Source organism: Panthera tigris, chromosome A3, assembly GCF_018350195.1.
Source record: "Panthera tigris isolate Pti1 chromosome A3, P.tigris_Pti1_mat1.1, whole genome shotgun sequence".
Taxonomy (NCBI): Eukaryota; Metazoa; Chordata; class Mammalia; order Carnivora; family Felidae; genus Panthera; species Panthera tigris.
In genome coordinates, this window is record NC_056662.1 from 30,202,451 (window position 1) to 30,223,723 (window position 21,273).

At 51.6% G+C, this 21,273-nt stretch overlaps 1 protein-coding gene across 4 annotated transcripts; it reads left to right on the forward strand.

Moving 5' to 3' along the window:
• The first annotated feature begins 2,227 nt into the window (after window positions 1–2,227).
• Window positions 2,228–13,952, forward strand: MAVS (mitochondrial antiviral signaling protein). Of its 4 annotated transcripts, none has more exons than XM_042980846.1 (7): window positions 2,228–2,285; window positions 5,498–5,645; window positions 6,789–6,963; window positions 8,167–8,342; window positions 9,041–9,197; window positions 10,973–11,481; window positions 12,397–13,952. In XM_042980846.1, exons 2-7 carry the CDS (start codon window positions 5,529–5,531, stop codon window positions 12,832–12,834), a joined length of 1,572 nt encoding a protein of 523 aa, XP_042836780.1. In that variant the 5' UTR covers window positions 2,228–2,285; window positions 5,498–5,528; the 3' UTR covers window positions 12,835–13,952. The 4 variants fall into 4 exon arrangements, with proteins under 4 accessions (XP_042836780.1, XP_042836779.1, XP_042836781.1 ...); XM_042980845.1 differs by having other exon boundaries at window positions 2,233–2,285; window positions 5,460–5,645; XM_042980847.1 differs by lacking the exon at window positions 2,228–2,285 and adding an exon at window positions 2,321–5,395.
• The last annotated feature ends 7,321 nt before the right edge of the window (window positions 13,953–21,273 follow it).

Here is a 21,273-nt window from a genome sequence, read left to right on the forward strand (position 1 = left end):
TAGTGCTCTTTTAAAAGGGACCCCAGAGAGCTCCCTTGCCCCTTCCAACATGTGAGGACACCAGAAGAAGATTGTCTGTGAAGCAGCAAATGGGCCCTTATCAGACGCTAAATGTGCTGGCACCTTGATCTTGTACTTCCCAGCCTCCAGAACTGAGACATAAATGTTTGTTGTGAGCCATCCGGTGTATGGTATTTTTGTTATAGCAGCCCAAAGGACTAAGATAATACCTCATTGTGTTTTTGAGGAAGCTGTATTTTTTTTTTTTTTAATGTCCTGGGATGTCCAGACAAATGTAGAGACAGGGATGCAACTGCATTTGGAAGCCAGTCACCACACTTCCAATGTTGTTCCTGCAAGAATTAGATATGAGATCATGGATTTGGAGTCGGTAGCAGGCAGGAGTAACTCTTGAACCAATCGACATTCACTCTGCCTTGGCTAAACAAAGCAGAGCTGGCTTTATTACAGTTAGTTGAGTTCAGATGTGACATTAACAACATTTTTGTAAATGCTGAATGTTGTGAAATATCCCAATAAAGTAATAAAATCTCATCTGAAAGTGTTCACGCATTTTCCCGTGATCTAGTTTGGGAGGACTGGCTTTGGAGACAGGTATGTACTCAGGCATTTCCGTATGATCTCGGCCAAACCTCTTAACTCCTCAGTTGTCATTCTTTCATTTTCAAGTTGTAGTATAAAGCGTAACAATCCTAAGTGTACAGCTGATGAAGTTTTGTATATGCACAAACCCATGTACCCACCACTCACATCAAGATACAGAAGTTTCCATCCCCTGCAAGGGTTCCCATGTACCCCACCACAGAAGTAACCAGTGAATGATTTCTATTTATGTAGATGAGATTTGCCTGTTTTTGAACCTTGCTTTACCTTGCAACTGGAGGAACAGATAGCATGTACTCTTTGTGCTTAGTTAGCCATGGTGCCCATTTATCCTGGGGAGATTCATCCATGTTATGTGTATTAACCGATTGCTCCTTTTCACTGCTGTATACTATTCCATAATGTGAGCACACCACAGTTTGTTTCCTCATTCTCCTGCTGATGGACCTTTGGGTTGTTTTCAGAGTTTGCCTATTGTGAACAAAACCACTAGGAACATTAGCTATTGTGCATGTTTTTAAATTTTTTTATTTTTTTATGTTTATTTTTGAGAGAGAGAGGGACAGAGCATGAACAAGGGAAGGGCAGAGAGAGAGGGAGACACAGAATCTGAAGCAGGCTCCAGGCTCTGAGCTGTCAACACAGAGCCGGGTGGGGGGCTCAAACCCACAAACTATGAGATCATTATCATGACCGGAGCCAAGTCGGATGCTCAACCTACTGAGCCACCCAGGTGTCCTATATTGTGCATGGTTTTAGATGGACACACAGCCGGGAGTGGTGGCTGGGTGATAGGGTTGGCATGTTTCACTTTAGTAAGAACTGCCAAACATTTTCTGAAATCTTTTAATCGCTCTTTAAAACAGGAAAAATAAATCTCTGCCCGGTTATTGTGAGAGTATTTAGTGGACTCTTAAGGTATAAGGCTTCAAGCCTGTACCTGGAGCACAGTGGGGTGTCAATAATTGCTGGCCTCTACCGGAAGCAGAGGAAGGATCAGGCAGTTGGCGAGCACTGTGGGGAGGTACCTGCCCCAGACCCTTGGGCAGAGGCCTTTCCCACACAGCAGTCAAGAACCACACCCAGAAGGCTGGGCAAGCCAACAGTGGCGCCCCTGCCCTGCTCCCACCTACCCAGCCTCCGTCCACCGTGATCCTGCTTCCTCAGGCCCAGCATTGGCGTCGCGCCTGTGCGAACTTTGGTGTCACCCGATATTTATTGAGCACTAACTGTGTGCCAGGCCCTGGGCGCCCAGGTGCAAACGACATAAAGACCTTCACTCCTCAAATTACTGGGCAGGAGGAGTAGGAAGAATGGGGACCACTGACTCCGAGCTCAGCCATCCGCTTGGATTCTAGCCAGACTCTGGATTTCTCCTAGAAGTTGCCCGAGACAAACACAGAAAGAAAATAATTTTATCTTTTGCGCCCCAGCAGGAACCTAGGTCGGTCCGGTGCACCTGTCCGGCAAGTCCAGGCCCCCAAGCCAAGGCCAAGCACCCACCCCCGCCTCCCAGGGGCTCGGGGTGGCCGCGAAGCCCCGCCCCGCCGTTGGCCAATGGCCGCGCGGTCCCGCCCCTCCCCACCCTCCCCCTCCCCTATAGGGGAGGGTTCCGGACTGTCCCGGGAGGTCGGCCTGTCGGCGTGTGGTGGCAACCCGAGGTAAGATAGCCTCCCCGGGCGCTCGGTCCCGTCGGCTCAGGACGCGCGGACGCCTCCCCGGAAGGTGGTCAGCGGCGGCAGAAGCCGAGTGGGACTCGAAGTGCGCCCGGGCGCACGGGGTCTGGGGCGCACGGGGTTCCGGGGACAGGATTGGCCGCGCGGGTCTGGGGAAGGGCTGGTCCTAAGGGCACACGCGGTTCGCGGCAGCGAGGGCTCCACGAGCCTCAGCCAGCACCCAGGGTGGCTCCGGGCGTCTGCTGGCACTGGAGGGGAGGTTGGGCCGGAAGGAGGCAGGCACAGGCAGCTGAGGTCCTCCAGCCGCACCGGCAGGCCGAGGGTGACCCTGGGACGAGGCCTAGCCTGGATGGGCCAACCTCCCGGAGCCGCGGCCGCGCCTAGGGGCCAGGGCCGTCGCCCTCCCCTAGATCTTTACAGTTCTCGGTGATGATACCTGCTCAGAACAGCCTCTCATCCTCCGCGGGCCTGGTCCCATCCAGGAATCCTAGCCAAAGCAGTGAGGCCTCGCCCCTCTGGGCCCGAAGATTATTTCTTTCCGGGACGCACTCAGAGCCTCCGAGGCTGTCGGGTAGGAAATTCTCCTTGCAACGTTGGTCCGCCCTTCTTCTCTGAGACCACAAGGAGGTGCTAGGAAAACATTGAAAAAACAAAACAAAACAACCCCCCACAACAACACGACAAACAACCACGTTCTCCTGCACGCTGTGGAGCCTCAATAACTTCTAGAAGGATAGTCAGTTACCTGAGAACCGTGACTGCTGTAGAGGGCAGGTTAGAATGCTCTCAGCCTTGTCGGAACGATGTCCATTTCCCACAAGACAAGGACTAAATATTGCAGTCTCCCAGGGGCACCCCCACCCAGCGACCCCCCCTCACCCAGACAGTGGCCTTGGTCCCTCTAGTACTGTGAGTCTCACTTGCTGCAGCTGCCCCCATGTTCTGCAAGATGCATGGTGAGCTGCAAGGAGGCAACAAGTCCTGGGTTCAAATCCTGTCAGGATCACGGGTCTGCTTGTGCAGCCTGGCATCATTTCTCCTCTCCTAAATGAAAGAAACCCAGGAGGTGCCTGCCTAAGTGGACCATCAGTATGTGAACAAATGTGGTCTTCCTTTCTTTTTGGTTGGAGCATGTTATATTTCCATACTCCCCTAACTGTGTTACTAAGGGCTGAGGCTCAGGTGCAGAAGAATGTGTTACCTGATTCTGTCCTGGTACCTCCCTGGATGCCATGGGAAAGAAGGAGAAAAGGGTCATTTAGTCACCATAGAGTTGTTCTTTGCTCGTCTCCTGAAGGCTCAGAGGACTCCCACCCCACCACCTCCTTGATCCTCTTGACCTCTGTCATTAACACTTGCCCCACCAGGAATGTAGCACCTGGTGGCTACGAAGGGAGGCAGGCAACATGAGGCTCTGAGGCCGGTAGACAGGACTGTCGCCCCATTTCCCATGTGGTGAGGGACTGGCAGCTCAGCTGTGCTCTGCAGCACTGCCTCCTAGAGTCCCACCCAAGACTGACACCACCTGGCCCTCCCTTTTCTGATTCCTTCCTTCCCAGAAAATCCACTTGGACATCTAATAGCCTCTTAAGCTTTTTCAGAATGGATCTTTGGAGTCCTCTCTGTGCCACAACTTGCCCACCAGATTTTCTGGCTTGGAAAATGGCACCATCCATGCACCTAGTGCCTGAGGAATCACCTTGATTCTTCTCCCTTCTTCACCTCCCACATGCACAACACACTAGGAATCCAGCCACCTCTCACCACCTCCATGGTTGGCATTCTGGCCATACCCTTCACGTGGCTCCCTGCTTTAGCCTCCTGATTTGTCTTCTTGCTTCCATCCTGGTCCCTCCACAGTCTAGCTCCTCACAACTACCAGGGAGGTCTTTAACATAAGTCAAATCCTCTCCCTTCCTTGCTCAGAAGCCTCCTATGGCTCCCCATTTCACTCGAGAGAGAAAAAAGTAAACCCAAAACTCAAAGTCTTTTCCTGCAACGCCCCCATAAGCCACCACTCCCAACCTCCTTGACCTTGATCTCAGCCCCTCCCCTAGTTTTTTAAACCTGGACCACCGGGAACTGATTTCTGTTCTTTAAACATGCCAAACTTGTTTCCACCTGAGGACTTCTAATTTGCTGTGCCCTCTGCCCAAAACACTGATCTCACAGTCCAGAATGGCTCATCTCAAATGTCATTAATCCAGAAAGACTTCCTGACCAACTCTGCCTAGGCAGCATGCCCTTCTACAGGAGTTCTGTCTTCTTATCCTGCTTTATTTTCTTTATAACCTTGATTATTGTTTGGAATTTTTATTTATATGTATACTTACTGATTTGTCATCTGTCCCACCTCAATAGAATATAAATTGGATGATGGCAGAGATCTTATCCCTCTTACTCCCTACAGCTCTCCCTGAGGGGGGAAGCAGGTAAGAAATTTGCAGACAGCCCCATCTATAATTGCAAATTGTGGTAAGTGCTACTTAAGGCAATTGCTTGTAATTGAGGCGCTTGTAAATGTCAAGTTTACTAGGTTGAACTATTGTGTTGTCAAAATAAGCTCTCTGAGCCATTTTAGGAGTGAAGACAAGCCTGGAAAAGACTGGTAATTTGCCCCAGATCACACATAGTGATTGGAACTCAGCCTCCTACCCTAAGAACATGTATGTGGCAAGCTTTAATGGTGGGCCTGCAATCATGTTCTGGAAAGAAACTGATCCTGGAGCCTGATAATTTTCCACTAACTAGCAAGCCCTTATTCTTGGTACTTCATTTTCTTCACCTTTAAAGTAGGATGATCTTATTATTATCCTTTTGGGCTTTTTCCCCCCTAGTACACCCCAAAGAAGTAGGACTTCTTGCTTTCAGCAACGAGGGGCACATACAGACCTTAGGACAATGGCAAGGAGTCAGAACTCTCTGCAATACCAACCAACCTACAAGACAGAAATGGGGCCTACATCTTCTGGATCTTATTTCTTTTGTTCATCAATTCATTTTTTATTTTTTGAGGGCCTCTGGACTTGGGCAGTAATAGAATTGGATGATTAAAGAAAGAAGCAAAACATTCCAAAGAGTTGAGAAAGAAAGAAGTAATTGCCTTTTGTCCGATCCCACTCCCAACTCTGTTGCCATATGTGGTGTGTTTTCTTCCAGTCTTTTTTCCCCTCTCAGCCCATCCTTTTTTGGGCCAGTGCCCTCTGTCACTTCAGAACCTGGACAGCGATGACGTTTGCTGAGGACAAGACTTACGAGTATATCCGCTACCATTACAGCAATTTTGGTCATATTCATGTTCTGGAGATTCTGCCTTATCTGTCCTGCCTCACAATAAGTGACCAGGTGAGCTGGGGCATGACAGCCAGCCACTGACTTGGGCCAGGCTGGGGGTTCAGAGCTTCACCCAAAGCCAGGGCCAACTCCTTCCTTCTTGGTTATTGTCTGCATCCTGCTTCCTGACCTTGACGCTTCTCTAACTTGCTGAATCAAGTGTGGGTCAGGATGGCCTTTCCAACATGGCTGAGCGCCCTCTCGTGTCCATTTGGTGTAGTGCTAAAATATATGGTGCCAGCTGCCTGAGATTTCTGGGCTTCAATCCCCGTTCTGCTTCCATGGGAACCTTCCTTTTCTTCAGTCTGTCTTGTCATTACTCCTCCTCAGTGTTGACTCCGTTCTCCTTGTCATGGAGCTCTGTCCTGGCAGGGAGTCCAGGGCTCAGTTTTGAGAGTTCATGGGAGCCAGACCACCCTCATCTGTTAGAACTGGCTGTGGCCCCAAGTGAAGCGGGGCCAGCCGCCTCCCAGTTTCAGCTGCTCCCAGATGGCCCGGGCCCTCTGCTGCCTCAATGCGGCTGAGGTGGCAGTGGTGAGGTGGCCGTGGCGGTGGAGCAGGCCTGTGGCTGACAAGGTCTGCCCCTGCCCTCCTGCCTTGCATTCGGGGGCTTGTGGGGATGTCTTGTGACCAGTTCTGCAGTAAATGTTTTCTGTGGCTTTTCGTTTCTGCTGTCTGGTTGCTTGTCTGAATGTGGGAATTCAGTCTGTATGTGAGATTTAAAACCTTTGCCGCCCCGAGATTCCCCATCCTCCTGATTCTTAGGTCAGCTGCCTCTCTTCTCCTTTTGCCTCCTTTCATCTCCTGTTCCCTATGCACCCTTTTCCTCCTCTGCTAATCCAAACCCTTTCTTTTTGCTTTGGGGGCTGCATAAACTGAGGAACTGCCAGGTTCCTCACCAGTAGAGTAGGGGTAATGGCATTAAAATAATTCACACACAGCCCTGAGCTCAGAGCGTGGCACACACTAAAAGCCTACTTCCTGGAAGCTGGCTTTACACTTGGGCCCAGACACGGGCCTTGTCCTGGGCTCTGACCTGGTTTCGCATGGCTGCCGCACTCTTGTGGCTACTTGGTGTCTCTCTCTGCAGCTGTCCCCGAGTGGGGAAGGGTCCAGGGCCACCTGGCTTGAACAGGGCATCTGGCTGTGTTCCAGGACCGACTGCGGGCCTACTACCAGCTCTGGGGGAACCAGGGCACCCTCTGGGAGCTCTTCAACAGCCTTCGGCGGCGGACTGGCTGGGTGGAATCCTTCATCAAGGCCCTGAGGATCTGTGAGCTGGCTGGTCTTGCTGACGAAGTGGCCTCTGTCTACCAGAGCAACCTGCCTGGTGAGCTTCTTGCCCTGGCCCTCCTCATGGAACCCCTGTCATTCCCCTGGCCTCTACTCTGTCTGTCCCCTCACCCCTGTACTTCCTGCCTTCCACTGTCCCCTTCCCTCCCATCACTCCTGGGCAGTGGACAAACCTGGGTGTCAATCCCAGCTTAGCCTCTTGTTAGTCATGTCCCTTTGGTAAAGTGCCTTAATTTCCCTAAGCCTCAGTCTTCTTCTCTGTAAAATGGGGTTAATGGCCAGACATCTACGTCATAGGGCTGTGGTGGATACCATGGGACAGTGGGTGGCATGTTGAGTGCTTAGCTGGGACTGGGTGCCTCCCGTGTGCTCAGCAAGTGGGCCTTCTAATTTGTGTGGCTGTGACATTTGCCTCCCATTCCTTTCCCACTTCCTGTCTTCTCCCTCAGTTCAGCTTCCCTCTCTCCATTCCTCTCTTCTCTTCCTCCGCTTCATGTCTCCTCTTTCTCCCTCATGGGTTCCTTCTTCCTTTCCCTCATCTCTTCCTCTCCCCCTAGCATCCCCTGGAGCCTTCTAGGTCCCCCACTCCAGCTGCCCAGTTACTCCTCAGCTCCCTTTCAGTGCTCCCTGCCAGGTTGAGTGCCTGGAGGGATCTGGTCAGGTCAGGTCTGAGGGGATAAGACAGGAAGAAAACTCAAGCCAGCCCTATGTATGTTTTAGACTAGAGACGACTCCTGAGACACTGCTCAGATTTAAAGCCTTAGAACAGCCCTACTCCCCCCCTCCCCCCGCCATTTGCTTTCTTTTTTTCCTCCCTTCTTTCTGAGGAAACAGCATCAGGTCAGGGGTTAGTTAGGGGTGACAACCGCCTACAAGGAGGAGAAGAAAGCCACTGGGTTCCAGAGTGCTGAGGGACAGAGAAGTGGTGACTGCTGACCCAGTCTGGGTTGTGAGAGGCCTGTGAGGTGCCCCGCATGCTCCCCACCCCCATTCTCTTCTCTTCTACCCTTCCACTCCTTCTACCTCTTCTTGTCTTTGTCCTCCCTACCTCCTCTCTCCTTCCTGCCTCCCACTCAGTGAATCTTGTCTCTTCTAAGGAGTACATCCCACCTCAGGACAGCTTTTGGAGCTGTGGGGGGCCTATAGTCATGGCTCTGGGGGTCCAGAAGCATCCAGGCCTCTCCTGTCACTGGGAGTTCCTCTGACTCCTCCTTGACATCACTGTATCTTTGTCTTCCAGGGGTCCCGAAGAACTGCCCCCCAGCCCCACTGGAGCCACAGTTAGCTCCTGCTGAGGTTCCAGGGCCCTCCACACCTGCCGTGGCCCCCAGCACCCCCCACAATGGCTACAGAGAGGAGGAGCCAAGTTTCCCCATGCCTGTCCAGGACACTCGGCCACCAGAGTCCCTAGGAGAGGTGTGTTCTCACGCCTAGTCTGGACCCCTGCTTTTGTGTTCCTGTCTGCCCAGCCTCTAGAAGCTCTCTTCTGCCCCCACCACAAGTCATGCCTAACCTCTGCTCAGAACCTAAGGGCTCCCCCAATGGAGATATGCCCCAAACCAACTCTCAGACTGCTGACTAGGGCTTCACCCTATGGCAACCCCCAACCCTCTTATCAACCAGCTGTGAGGTCATAGTTTGGAGGTCTTTGAAGTGGTCCGTGTGAGATGTTGAGCTGGGTCAAAGGACCGGAGAATGACCACTGGAGGAGTACTGGGGAAGGAGGAGGTGATGGGGTAGAGGGTAGATGGAGTAATTATTGCCAGTAAAGTCAAGTTCAGGGCGAAAATTACTGATTCTATTGAGATGTGATGGGCAGGCAGCAGGGTGTTCAGGAGACCCCAGATCATGGACTTGAAGCCCAAGAAAGGGGTCTGTGCAGTAGCCTCAGAGAGGAGGACATTTGATAGGGCCAGGCAGATGAATAGAGACTCCCCATGGGATGGTGTATGTTCTCTGTAAGGTACGTTCCTGTGGACAGAGGGTCTGGCAATGATCAAAGCCGGGGCGAGGGGCTTCCCTGGTTTCTGTGCTCCATGGCACAGGCTGAGGCCGGTGGGAGATGCCTGCTCCTGGGAGAAGCAGCTGCCTCATTTCCATTTTCCCTCTTGCAGAGTTCAAAGAAAGTCCCACAGACACCCAGTTCTGGGACTGTCCTGAGGAGGCCAGCTGGCCCCCTGGAGCCCTCCTCTGACATGGCAGCCCTCAGCCCTCTGACCTCCAGTGGGAGTCAGGAGCAGGACACAGAACCAGGCAGTGCCCACATAGCAGGTACGTATGTGACCTGGAGCCATAGGACCTCTCGGACCTCCCAGAGGGTAAAGACTAGAGTTGCCCCTCTGGCTTCCTTGGACAGGAGGTGAGGGTGGGAGTAAAGGGAGTTTACCTCAGGAGCAACCCAATTCCTTGAGGGTGTATTAGTATTTTCTACGTAACAACCCATTCCAACATTTAGTAGCCTAAAATAGGACTATTTAGCTCGTGATTCTGTGGGTCAGCAATTTGGGCTGGCTCAGGGTAGTTCTTGGGATCTTGGCTGGATTCCCTCTTGCGTACACACCCGTGTACGCACTGCTTACTTACGCCTGTTGGCGGGGGAGGGGGGAGCACCTTGGTTCTCTTCAGTGAGTCCTCATCTTTCACCAGACAAGTCTGTTTCCTGGCAGCTGAGCAGAATTCTGAGAGAGCAGACTCCTGGGGCAAAGGCTCAAAACTGGCAGTCTTCCCTCCTGCCTCGTTCTGTGGCCCAAACAAGTCCCAGGGCCAGCCCAGAGTCAAGGAGTAGGGAACAGACTCTGTCTCTAGATGAGAGGACTGACAGTCACATTGCAGAGGATGTGGATACAGGCAGGGGAAGAGCATTAGGGCCGTTTGTGGATTCTGCTGAGGGGACCCTGTGGGGTTCACCAGGACCTGGAGGACAGTGTGGAAGAGCTGGGCTACTTACTGGCAGGGGCCCTTAGAGCCCTTAGGTGCTTCCCTACCCCTAGTGGGGCTCAGCTCCCAATGAATCACTAAAACTTCTCAGCCCCAGAGGAAGTATGATTTTCATCAGTTAAGGGCCTGGGCCCCAAAACCAGATCTCAGTTCCCACCCTCGGGAATATAGAGCTGTCCACTCTGACTTCCCGGGATGGCATCTCTCTGCTCCGTTGTTTCCTAAACTGTATGCCATGTAAAACTATAGCCTGACCAGCCTTTGGTGCCCCTGGGACAGCCACAAGGCACCTGAACAGTTAAAGGCTCCGAGAAGCCATCTTAGTGCCCTCCACTCCTTTCACCCCAGAACTCTTCCCCAAGCACCCATTTATACTTTGCAATGTCAGCTTGCCATGGGACACCTTTCAGGAAATGCTGCTGTGGAGCAGGGAGGCAGAGGGCACTTAGATTTCAATACATGCGTGGATACAGGTCCCACGAGGTTCTGTGGTGTCAGATTTTGGTGGGGGTGGGGTGGTACATCAGAATTACTTCTGGCCTTTGTCAGCCATAGGGCCTGGCACATGTATTCTCAGAGTACCACGGGGGATCTGGATATAAATGCCTATATGGACTGTTACCACCTGCTGAGCCATCGTGCTGCCCTTTGCTGTGATCCAGGGTGGCTCCTACTGGTGGGGGAGGGGAAGGTGGCAGAGGGAGGAGCATCCAGAATTCCACCAAGCTAATGAGCAGACACAGGAGGAAAGGGGGGTGTCCCAGGCAGGAGAAGAAAGAGGAGAGGATAATTAATGATCTTCAAGCTCCTAGATGCTGTAAAGGGGAGGAACCATTTCATTCTTATGAGAGAACAGACTTGACTTTAGGTCAAGGACTAAGGCTAGATAGTGCTGAGGATGCGCCTGTAGCTGTTGGACCTTGGGGCCTGGGAGCAATGACCAAAGGGACTGTGGAGACTCCATGGGAGGATGTTGGGGGGCCTGGGTGCAGTAGGGACTTGAGCTGGGGAACTGAGACCCTTCTTCAGCTCTCTGATCCCAGGTGACTGTGCTTTTAGGGTAACAGTCCTGTGGGTTTGTGTTTTCCCTTTTATTTTACCACCTGCAGGCATGGCCTCCAGCCTCACATCACCCCGTGGGCCTGTGTCTCCATCTGTCTCCTTCCAGCCACTGACCCGTTCCATCCCCAGGGCAAGCCGCTTGCCAGGACCCTCAGTATCAGCTCCGCCTACTGGCATCTCCTCCTCTTCACCTGGCTTGGCCTCTTCAGGGGGTGCTGGTGACCATGGTGAGGCTACCATCTGCCCTGGGGCCGGCGTGTTGGCCAGCTCATTGACCACCAGCATGGCACCCTCCAAAGTGCCTACCAACTCAGCATTTGATAGAACGATGCCTTCCAAGTTGCCTGCCAGCTCGAAACCCTCTGGTACAATGTCTACTAATGTGCTCACTAGTCTACCACCATCCAAACTGCCTATCAACTCCACACGTGCTGGCACAGTGGCACCCAAGGTGCCTACTGGCTTGGTGCCTGACCACAGGATGTCCACAAGCACAGCGCCCAGCAAGGTGCCTGCCAACACAGTGCCCCCCGTCAGGAGCAGCATATCCTCAGGGGTGAGTCTTTGCCCTTCTACCAGTGATCCAGGCTTTCCCTCCGAGCCCTATCCTTGGACCCTTTCCAGTCTCCATTCTGTCTTCAGCCTGGGCTGTGCCAGGGCTTCTTTTCAAGGGTATAGGGATAGCTGAGATCCAGCCTCTTCTGGACCCCACACCAAATCCTTTAGAGTACTAATAATCATTAGAGCTCTTGAGTGTGGATTCCTAGGAGGGGTGGGTGTGGCGGCCATCCCCACTGGTCATGTGCATCAACCCGTTTAGAGCTCAAAGCCGTATATTAGGCCTAGCAGCACCATTTTGCAGATGAGGGAACTGTGAGGGATAGAGCTGGATGGCCTGTCTGCCTCAATGTCTTGCTCTTCACCCCCAGGATATCCAGTCTGCTTCTCCATTATCAGGGCTTTGTAGATAGCAGTCTCAGCCTGAGACAGCCACACTGACCCAACAGCCCCCCCACAGCTGCCCCTTCTGGGCCAGCACATCTAGTCCTGCTCCTGTTGTCTGCCTGGAAGAACCAAGTCCAAGGGACCTGTTAGGCACATGGCCAGGCCTCTGACCCTGTGGCTGCTCCATGGCCTCAGCCCTGGCAGAATGTTGAAGTAGGATGGGGCCACAACTGCCAAGGGCTCTAGGAGGGCGGGGGTGAGCTCACAAGCAGGCCAGTGAGTAGGGAGAGGGGTACCTTGGAGAAAGTTACCACTGATACCACTGCAGAGGCTTGGACACCTCCTCTCTCAGTGCCCTCCTGCACCATCATTGGGTTGAGTCTCCAAGAGAGGGTGGCTTCCTCCCATACTGTGGGCTGGGAATTGGAGGGTTGAGATGCTAGTTCATGTATTGGCTGGGAATGGGGCCACCCATTTGGGTGTCCGGCCATCCCCAGTCCCTTCCAGCCCTTCCTTTCTTTCTCAGGAGACTCCTCCAGTGGCTCCAGAGCCCACAGGCACCTCCACCAGAGACAGCTTGCCCAAGCCAGACCACAACTCTGCCACCTGGGGCTCCGAGTTGGAGCTGAGCAAGCCTGGCCGGCTGGTCTCCCACATGGACAGTGAGCCGTTCTCAGGCTGCTCTGCGGACCTGGCCCTCAGCTGCAGCAAGTCCTTGGGCGCAGGGCCTGACAATGTCCCAGAGGAGAATGAGTACCAGTCAGTGGATTCCATTAGGATCCAAGTGGCCCAGGATCCCAGCATTGACCTGGTAGAGGGTAGTCCCGGGCCTCCTGCTGCCCCACAGCCCTCAGTCAAGGACAAGTTTGTCCCGGCCAGATTCTATGCTCCATGGCTTGGGGCAGCTGCAGCTGGGGCTCTCTTCGCCATGCTCTTGGCTGTGCTGTATAGGCGGCGCCTGTGAAGCCCCTAGGGCCTCCCTGTCCCGAGTCTGCTCCCTTCCCTGCAGGACATCTAGCCCAAGCACGGACTGTGCTATCTCCCCATCTTGTCCCTTTCATGGGGCTCGTGGAGCCTGGGCCTGAGGAGAGCCGGGGTGGGGGGGGGGGGGAGGGAATTGAGTGCAGACCAGATTTCTGTCCCAGCCCATGCTTTCCCCATGTACTCCAGACCTCACACACCCCACAATCTGGGCTGTGGCCTTTATTCTCTGGAGGAGGTGAGGTACCCCCATCCAGACCCTGTTTGCTCAAGTCCACAGATGAGTTGGTGCTGCTAGATCATGCAGGGGGTCAGAACCCCCCCCTCCCCCCCATCCTGCCCTGGTGCCTGGTGGCCAGCAGATGTGCAGCGTGGGGGATCCCACAGGACCTTGCTCCAGACCCTAAAAGCCCCAGGAACGTAAGGGTGATCCATTTCCAGGGACCTGGCTGCTTGAGGTCCCCCAAGAAGCGAGGGAAGTCCAGAGGTTCCCCTGGACCCCTAGGGAACCTAAGGCAGCTGCTAGGCCTGAGGACTGTCTCTGAAGCCCCTCTCCAGTCTCCTCACTCCCATTTTCCCTTTCCCTCCCTCTGGTCTCCGTGGTCTTTAGCTTGGTGGTGGTGGGGAGGGGGGTTTGGGAAGGAGAGACCTGCCAGGGTAAGCTCAGGCCAAGGTTTGGATTTCAGTTCCACCCCTTCCTGGGCTGTGTGGCCTTGACAAGATGATCAGACTTCTCTGGTCTTGTTTCCCCACATGGCCAGTGAGTATCATGGCTCATTTCCACTGGGCTCTTCTGAGATTGAAGCACACAAGTGTTTGTCAAGTGCCTGCCTTCCCCAGAGTAGGTGACTGCTGATAGCTGCCCCTACCTCTCCCCTGCCAAGCCTGGTAGACAAGAGGGTATAAGAGGTAGAATGCCCAGTGGGTAAGGGTGCAACTCTGTAGTTTGGGGTGGCCTGGACCTGTACCCCACTCGAACTTTCACTCACTCTGTGCTCTGTCACTGTGCTCTCTATTAACCTCTCTGTGCCTCAGTTTCCTCAGCTGTAAAATGAGGATGAATAGTAAAATTTTATATGTATATAAAAATCTCCTAGTGTGATGAGGATTAAATGAGTTTATCTATATGAATCTTAGAATGGTTCCTGGCATTTATTAAGTGTTGGATACATGGTGCTGTAAATGTGGAGGGGTTGGAGTGATTGGCTACACCTTACGAGGCAGATCCAGACCCTGCTACCTCCCCTCACTCCCTTTATATTTGTTTCTTATTCATCTTGTGCATTGGGGAGTGGGGAGGGAGGCATGTCTAGTGGCAAAGCAGTGCAGGGTGAGGCCTGGGGCCCCCCAGCAACCAGATGGGTTGGGGAATATCCTCATGGGTTCTTTTCAGGCAGTCATCTCTGGACAAGAAGCAGGCATAGGAGACCCAGAAGCCACTTCCATTCCTGTTCTCTGCACGAGACAGACTAGCACTCTGGGGGGATACTGGGGGTAGTAGCTGTGTACTCCCCCAAATGTCAGCTGGTAAGTCCTGTACCCTGCTTTGGCTGCTAAGGCCTTTCTTTGCACTGCCCTAGGGGGCTTCAGTGACCTCCACCTTGAATGACCTCTCCTCCCTCTGAATTTCTTTTCAACCCTCAATCCAAACCCAATAGCCTGCACCCTAAAATCAGGAGAGGTCCTTACCCAAGTTGTCTGCACCACTCCCCATCACCTTTGCTCTTAACCAGCCCTCTTTTAGCCCTACCTCATTCTCAGATACCCAGGTCAGTAAAAAATTCATGGACAGGTACTAGTTTTATTATTTTTTAAATTTTCATTCATTCATTCATTCATTCATTCATTCATTCATTCATTCATAAAGTAATCTCTACACCTAACGTGGGGCTCCAACTCACAACCCCAAGATTAAGAGTCATATGCTCTACTGACTGAGCCAGCCAGACACTAACCCCTGGTACTAGTTTTAATGTGTTACCCTCCCAGGATAGCTTTGGAAAAGAGTATCTCAAGAAAGTAATGTGTAGTCCCAAAGGATGTTACTTAGCTGGTGGAATTTCAAGCACAATGACCAGCCATGTGGGAGAGACCTTTGTGTAAGGTGTATAGGAATCATTCAGGGACCTACCAGGCATTTTTCAGATTTTTAAAGATTTTTTTGAAAGATGGAGAGCACATGAGTAGGGGGGAGGGGCAGAGGGAGAGAGAGAGAGAGACAGAGACAGAATCTCAAGCACAGAGCCTGACATGGGGCTCAATCCCATGACCATGGGAAAATGACCTGAGCTAAAATCAAAGAGTCGGATGCTGAACTGACTGAGCCACCCAGGTGCCCCCTACCAGGTAGTTTTCAAATGATGCTGCCCAGAAGCCCTAATCCTGGCCTACGTGAAACAGCATCCCTACTTTGGCTGTTGTCAACTGAAGGCCTCTAAAATGCCAACTTGAAGCAGGGTTGGGAATTGGCCAGTGCAGTGAGGCCTGTGGCCAGGAGAGGACTTGGGATAGTTGGTAAGATATGTCAGATTTTAGGAATCCTGGGGTTTGAAGTGAGGCTTTCAGCTGCAGGAGGGTGTGTAGGAGGAGGATGACACAGGTAACTCCCACCACCATGGCCTGGGCCACATGGAGGCCAGAACCCCAGGAGAGGACAGAGAACCTCTACCCTCAGTAGACTGGGAAACTTGGCACCTATACTGGGAGACTTGGTAAAGCACACTTCACCTCAGGGTGAAGGCCGGGGTGGGGCCAGAGGCTCAGTGCCATCCTGATCCGTTAGGGACTCACCACCTGTCAAAATACAATCCCTCTCTACCTTGTCTCTCCTGCTAAAACATTTCCCTCAGAACGTATGAGCCACCATGGCTTTTTTCTCCTTGGGAAATATAGACCTTGCTTGATAATCTACTGAAGCCAGACCAAGGCCGTACCTTCCCCCTGTTTTCCTTGCTGGATATGCTCAGATTTAATTGGGTTTAGGGGGAATTTCTGGTCAGAGATCAAGAAGATGCCCTTTGCCCTGCCAGGCATTAGATTATTCACAGCTTCTTTTAAGAAACATTATTTCTGACGGAAAGCTTTCAAACACACAGAAATAGAATATAAGAAATGTATATAAGAAATATATATAAGAGAAAACAGAAGGAGAACCTGCCATGTGCCTACCACCCAGCTTTTTTTTTTTTTAATTTTTTTTTTAATGTTTATTTATTTTTGAGACAGAGAGAGACAGAGCATGAACGGGGGAGGGGCAGAGAGAGAGGGAGACACAGAATTGGAAGCAGGCTCCAGGCTCTGAGCCATCAGCCCAGAGCCCGACGCGGGGCTCAAACTCATGGACCGCGAGATCGTGACCTGAGCTGAAGTCGGACCCTTAACCGACTGAGCCACCCAGGTGCCCCCACCCAGCTTTAATAATTACGGACTCATGCCATCGTTGTTCATCCCTGCCCGATTCCCCCTTTTCTGTACAGGCTCCTTTTGTAACTCAGAGTGAGGGGTTCAGAAAGCCAAGGGGCACATGTGGGTTGGGAGAATTTTGTGGTAAAGGCCCTCTATTTTTTCCCAAGGCAGCATTAGGCATTCCCCTGTTGGTTTCTTGGCCATGGGTGGCATCCCATTTGAACTAGTTCAAGGAGTGAGCAGCACTGGGTTCCTGTCCTAGTGGGAGGGGACCAAAGGGGGTTCTTCCACTGACAAGCTCCTTGGAGGTGTCTGGCTACTGCTTCTGTCCCAGAGAGGCAACAGTTGGGGGTGTCCCGTGGCAGCTTGCCCATTGCACCAGGGGCCTCCTCCAGGTTCTGACAGAGCCCTTCCAGCAGGCAGAAATTACCCAACTGGGCCGGTTCAAATTCCACAGCATGTTTCCTGCTCTAATAGGAGTCTCCCAGGAATGGAGTCGGTCAGGCCTTGAGGTCACTTGCTTTCCATTGAAGGACCGTCACCAAACCGATGGCCGAGAATTGCCCCCTACCTCCCCACAGGAAAAGCAGTGTTGGCATTCCTAGTCTGATCAGTGGTGGAAGGGATTCTATAGATGAAAATCACACACTCTCCCTGTGCTCACCTTTCTGGTCTTTTCCTTGTAGCCTAGGGCCGTGAAGTTTACACCTGGTGTTGGGCATGGTCACCCAGTATTCCTCACTCCTGCAGCTGCTGTTAATAACAACAGCAATAATAAAAAGGGCCACTGCTTACCCCGTACTTTGCTGCGTGCCAGGTGCTGGGCTAAGCACTTTAAATATATTAACTCATTTAATCCCCAAACAACCCTATAAAGGAGGTACCATTATGACCCAATGTATAGCTAGTCTGCAAGACTGGGAGGGAGGAAGGACCAGAGGAGACAGTACAAGGGAAAACTCTGACCCCTGAGCCCCCAGAGCTAGACATGTTCTACGCTCATGACCCACAGCTGATTGGATGCCTTGGAGCCGGGACCCCATTTGAAGTGAGATTTCACACCAACACATTCCTGCCCAGGGTGCCAAGATCTGCCCCATGGTGTAATAGTGTAATAATGTGCAGTATTATAATTAATAGTTTTGGAGATATTGTAACAATTGGACTATAATCGTTGTATGTGTGCTCAGGCTTAATGACCTAAGGCTGTGTGAGGCAAAGCAGTCGGCTCGAGACTAAAATGCCAGGTCTCCAGAGGCCAGTTTGGTGTAGCATACATCGTTTATTAAAGGATTCTCCAGTGCCAGGTCTAAGGCCTAATATGAGTTAAGACCCTTGGGGCGCCTGGGTGGCTCAGTTGGTTAAGCGTCTGACTTTGGCTCAGGTCATGATCTCTCAGTTTGAGCCCCACGTCGGGCTCTGTGCTGACAGCTCAGAGCCTAGAGCCTGCTTCAGATTCTGTGTCTCCCTCTCTCTCGGCCCCTCCCCTGCTCACACTCAGTCTCTCTCTGTCCTTCAATAATAAACGTTAAAAATTTTTTTTTTTTTTAAAAAGACCCTTGCTTACTCTCCAGTGGTTGGGAATGGCTCACAAAATGTGGTGGAGATGAATGGGCTTTCATATCATACTTTCATGTATTTATACAATATTTTGCACCTCCTGTGTGCAGAGTATTGGGAAATGCCTTGGAGACACAGGATAACAAAGCAAAACCCCACCCTAAGGGCCCCCTTCCACCACCTATTGTTTCCAGTCCAATAGTGAGCGGTCTAAAGGGGGATGCCTGAAGCAAAGGTGGGGGTAGGGAGAAGGGACAAGTGTTGTTTTGATCAGTTATACACTATTAATAATTACAATAACTAGGGTTGCCTGGATGGCTCAGTCAGTTAAATGTCCAACTCTTGGTTTCGGCTCATGTCATGATCTCACTGTTCGCAAGATCGAATCCAGCGTGGGGCTCTGCACTGACAGTGCAGAGCCTGTTTGTGATTCTCTCTCCCCTCCCTGCTCCTCCCCCTCTTGAACACACGTGCACGCACTCACACGCTCTCTCTTCCTCTCTCTCAAAAATAAGTAAATAAACATTAAAAAAAATAATTGCAATAACTAAACCTAGGAAAACAGTAACACTTAGAAACTATAGGGAATAAGGAGAAAATGAAGTGTAAATTTACAAAGACGCCTAAGCAGAAAGGCTATAGTGAAAGTGTCTGACAAGATCAAGTGCTGGGGCACCTGGGTGGCTCAGTTCGGTGAAGTGTCTGACCTTGGCTCAGGTCATGATTTCACGGTGAGTTGGAGCTGTGTGTCAGGCTCTCTGCTGTCATCACAGAGCTTGCTTCAGATCCTTTGTCCTCCTCGCTCCCTGCCCCTCTCCCACGCGCACGTGTGTGCTCTGTCTCTCAAAAAATGAATCAACATTAAAAACAAGCAAAACAAGATCAAGTACTGATGAAAACACAGAGCAACTGAAACTTTCACAGACATTTGGGGGGTATATAAATTGGTAAAACTGTTGGCAAACTGGCAGTACCCTACTGACAGTGACCATATGCATAACTTAGGAGGTAGCAATTCCGCTCCTGGGCATGAACACAACAGAAACAAGAGCTTATGTCTACCAGAATGTGTGCAAGAATGTGTCTTTTTTTTCTTTTCTTTCTTTCTTCCTCCCCTCCTTCCTTTCTTTTTCTCCTCTTCCTCCTCCTCCTCTTCCTCCTCCCCCTCCCCTCCTCCTCCCCCTCCCCTCCTCCTCCCCCTCCCCTCCTCCTCCCCCTCCCCTCCTCCTCCTTCTCCTCCCCCTCCCCTCCTCCTCCTCCTCCTCCCCCTCCCCTCCTCCTCCTCCTCCCCCTCCCCTCCTCCTCCTCCTCCTCCTCCTTCTTCTTCTTTTGTGCAAGAATGTTTCTAACTGCACTGTTCATACTAGCCCCAAACTGGTATGAGTCCCAATGTCTCTCCAAGGTAGAGTGGATAAGATAAGCTGTGGTAAAGTCACAAAGTAGAATGCCAGCATATAGAAATGAGTACAAATGAACCTATTGCTCTACACAGCAACGTGGATAAATCTCACAGACCCGCTGTTGAGCAAAAGAAGTCAGAACGCACACACAAAGGTCATCGCTGTGGGATTCTGTTTCCATAAAAAGTACGGAGATTAGCAAAAATGATCCATGGCTTTGAAAGACTGGTTACCTTTGGGAGGGACAGGGAGGGACATTCTAGGGGGCAGCCCTACCTCCTGATGTAGAAGTACAGCATGATTCCTGAATATGTTCTGCTCGTGTCCAGACTCCCTGCTGGAGATACAAAAATAAACCAAGATCACCCACACGAGAACACACGGAGGCTGTGCATTCAAAGCTTGCAAAAGAGTCGGCCACTATCACTTGCATTTGGCAGGAAGGGACTCCAAGGCAGGGAGGCGGAAAGTGTTCTGGTGGAAAAGAAAGGGAGCTCCAGGTGTGTTATGATTGGAGGTTGTTTGCCCCGGATGCTGGAGGCTGGCTAACTAGAAGGGGCGCCTCAGTGATTGGCTAGGGAGCATATTTGGCTTTCTCTGGTTGGTCCTGAGTTGCAGAAATCGGGACCGGGAAGAAGCTGGCAGACACAGAGTCCTGATTGTTCTGAGCCCACCGCTGCAGACGTTATGGTTTGGCTTCCCAGGCTGGTTACTGCAGACGTTTGGGGTAAGAATGCTAGCGTCGTATATGTGTTGGCCACTGTCTGTTTGCATATTCAGTCTCTCAGGGAAGAGTATGGGCTCTGAGAGGGGCCTCTGCTGCTGGAACAGGAGGAGAGTGGGCACATGCACATTTCCTTCAGCTCCCTATCCCTCCTTGGGATAGCTGCTATTGGAAGCCTTCTTTGGTTAGACCCCTCTCATTTACTAGGCTTCCTAAGTTCCCATGGCTTGCCTCAAACCCTGCATTTAATTCCCATTTCCTTGCCTGTATTTTATTTTATTAAGTTTATTTATCTTGAGAGAGAGAGAGATGAGGGGCAGAGAGACAGGCAGAGAGAGAATCCGAAGGAGGTTCCGCATCGTCAGCGCAGAGCCCGACACGGGGTTTGAACTCACGAACCGTGAGTTCATGACCTGAGCTGAAATACGAGTCGGACACTTAACTGACCGAGCCACCAGTCTCCCCTACTTGCCTGTGTTTTAAAAGCCCATACCGAATATCTTTTTTTCTATATACTCAATGCTGTATCTATAAAACAAAACAAAATAAAATCAGGGACTCCCGGGGAGCTCAGTCAGTTAAGCCTCTGACTCTTGATCTCAAGCTCAGGTCTTGAGCTCATGGTTACGAGTACAAGCCCCGCATCAGGTTCCACGCGGGGCGTGAAGTCTACTTGAAAACAACAACAACAACAGCACCCAAAATGTCTGCTCCCACCAAACACAGCTTTCTATTGAAGTAAAATATACCTAGTGGAAAGTGCACTCAGCAAGGAGGTAGGGGTCTGCGGCAGGAAGGCGGAAGTAGGCAGAGAAAGCCGGTGGGGTGTGAACAGCGGAGAAGGCGAGGAAGCTCTGGCTTATAGTTCTGGGTCCACAGCCAACTCCTGTCATCCCTTATCATTCTGCACCCACAGACGTTGAGGCTGGACCAAGTGATGTCAAATCCTTCCTCCTCCAAGCCTCAGCCCCGTCCGCCCTTGACTGTCCTTGGCACGGATGGCTGTATGGGCTTCCTCCCCCTCCTGTTTTCTCTTCCCCCATCCCCAGGTGCCATTCCATGCCATCTGAATCACTGATTTCCTAGCAATCAGTCACTGTCTTCTATTTAATCAATTCACTTGTATTTAACATAAGAAGAAAGAAAAATCCTCTCATTATCACATGCAGCTGGAAATCGGCTTCTTGCAGGAGGCTGATCCAAAGGAATGGGGAAAGAGAGAAGCTGGTAATTGTGGAAAGAATGACTTCTTCTCCTACTGGCTGTCACGACGTCCTTAGAGTTGTGAGTCCACGGACAGTCGTTTGCAGTCATTCGGCTGTCCTCACTGCTA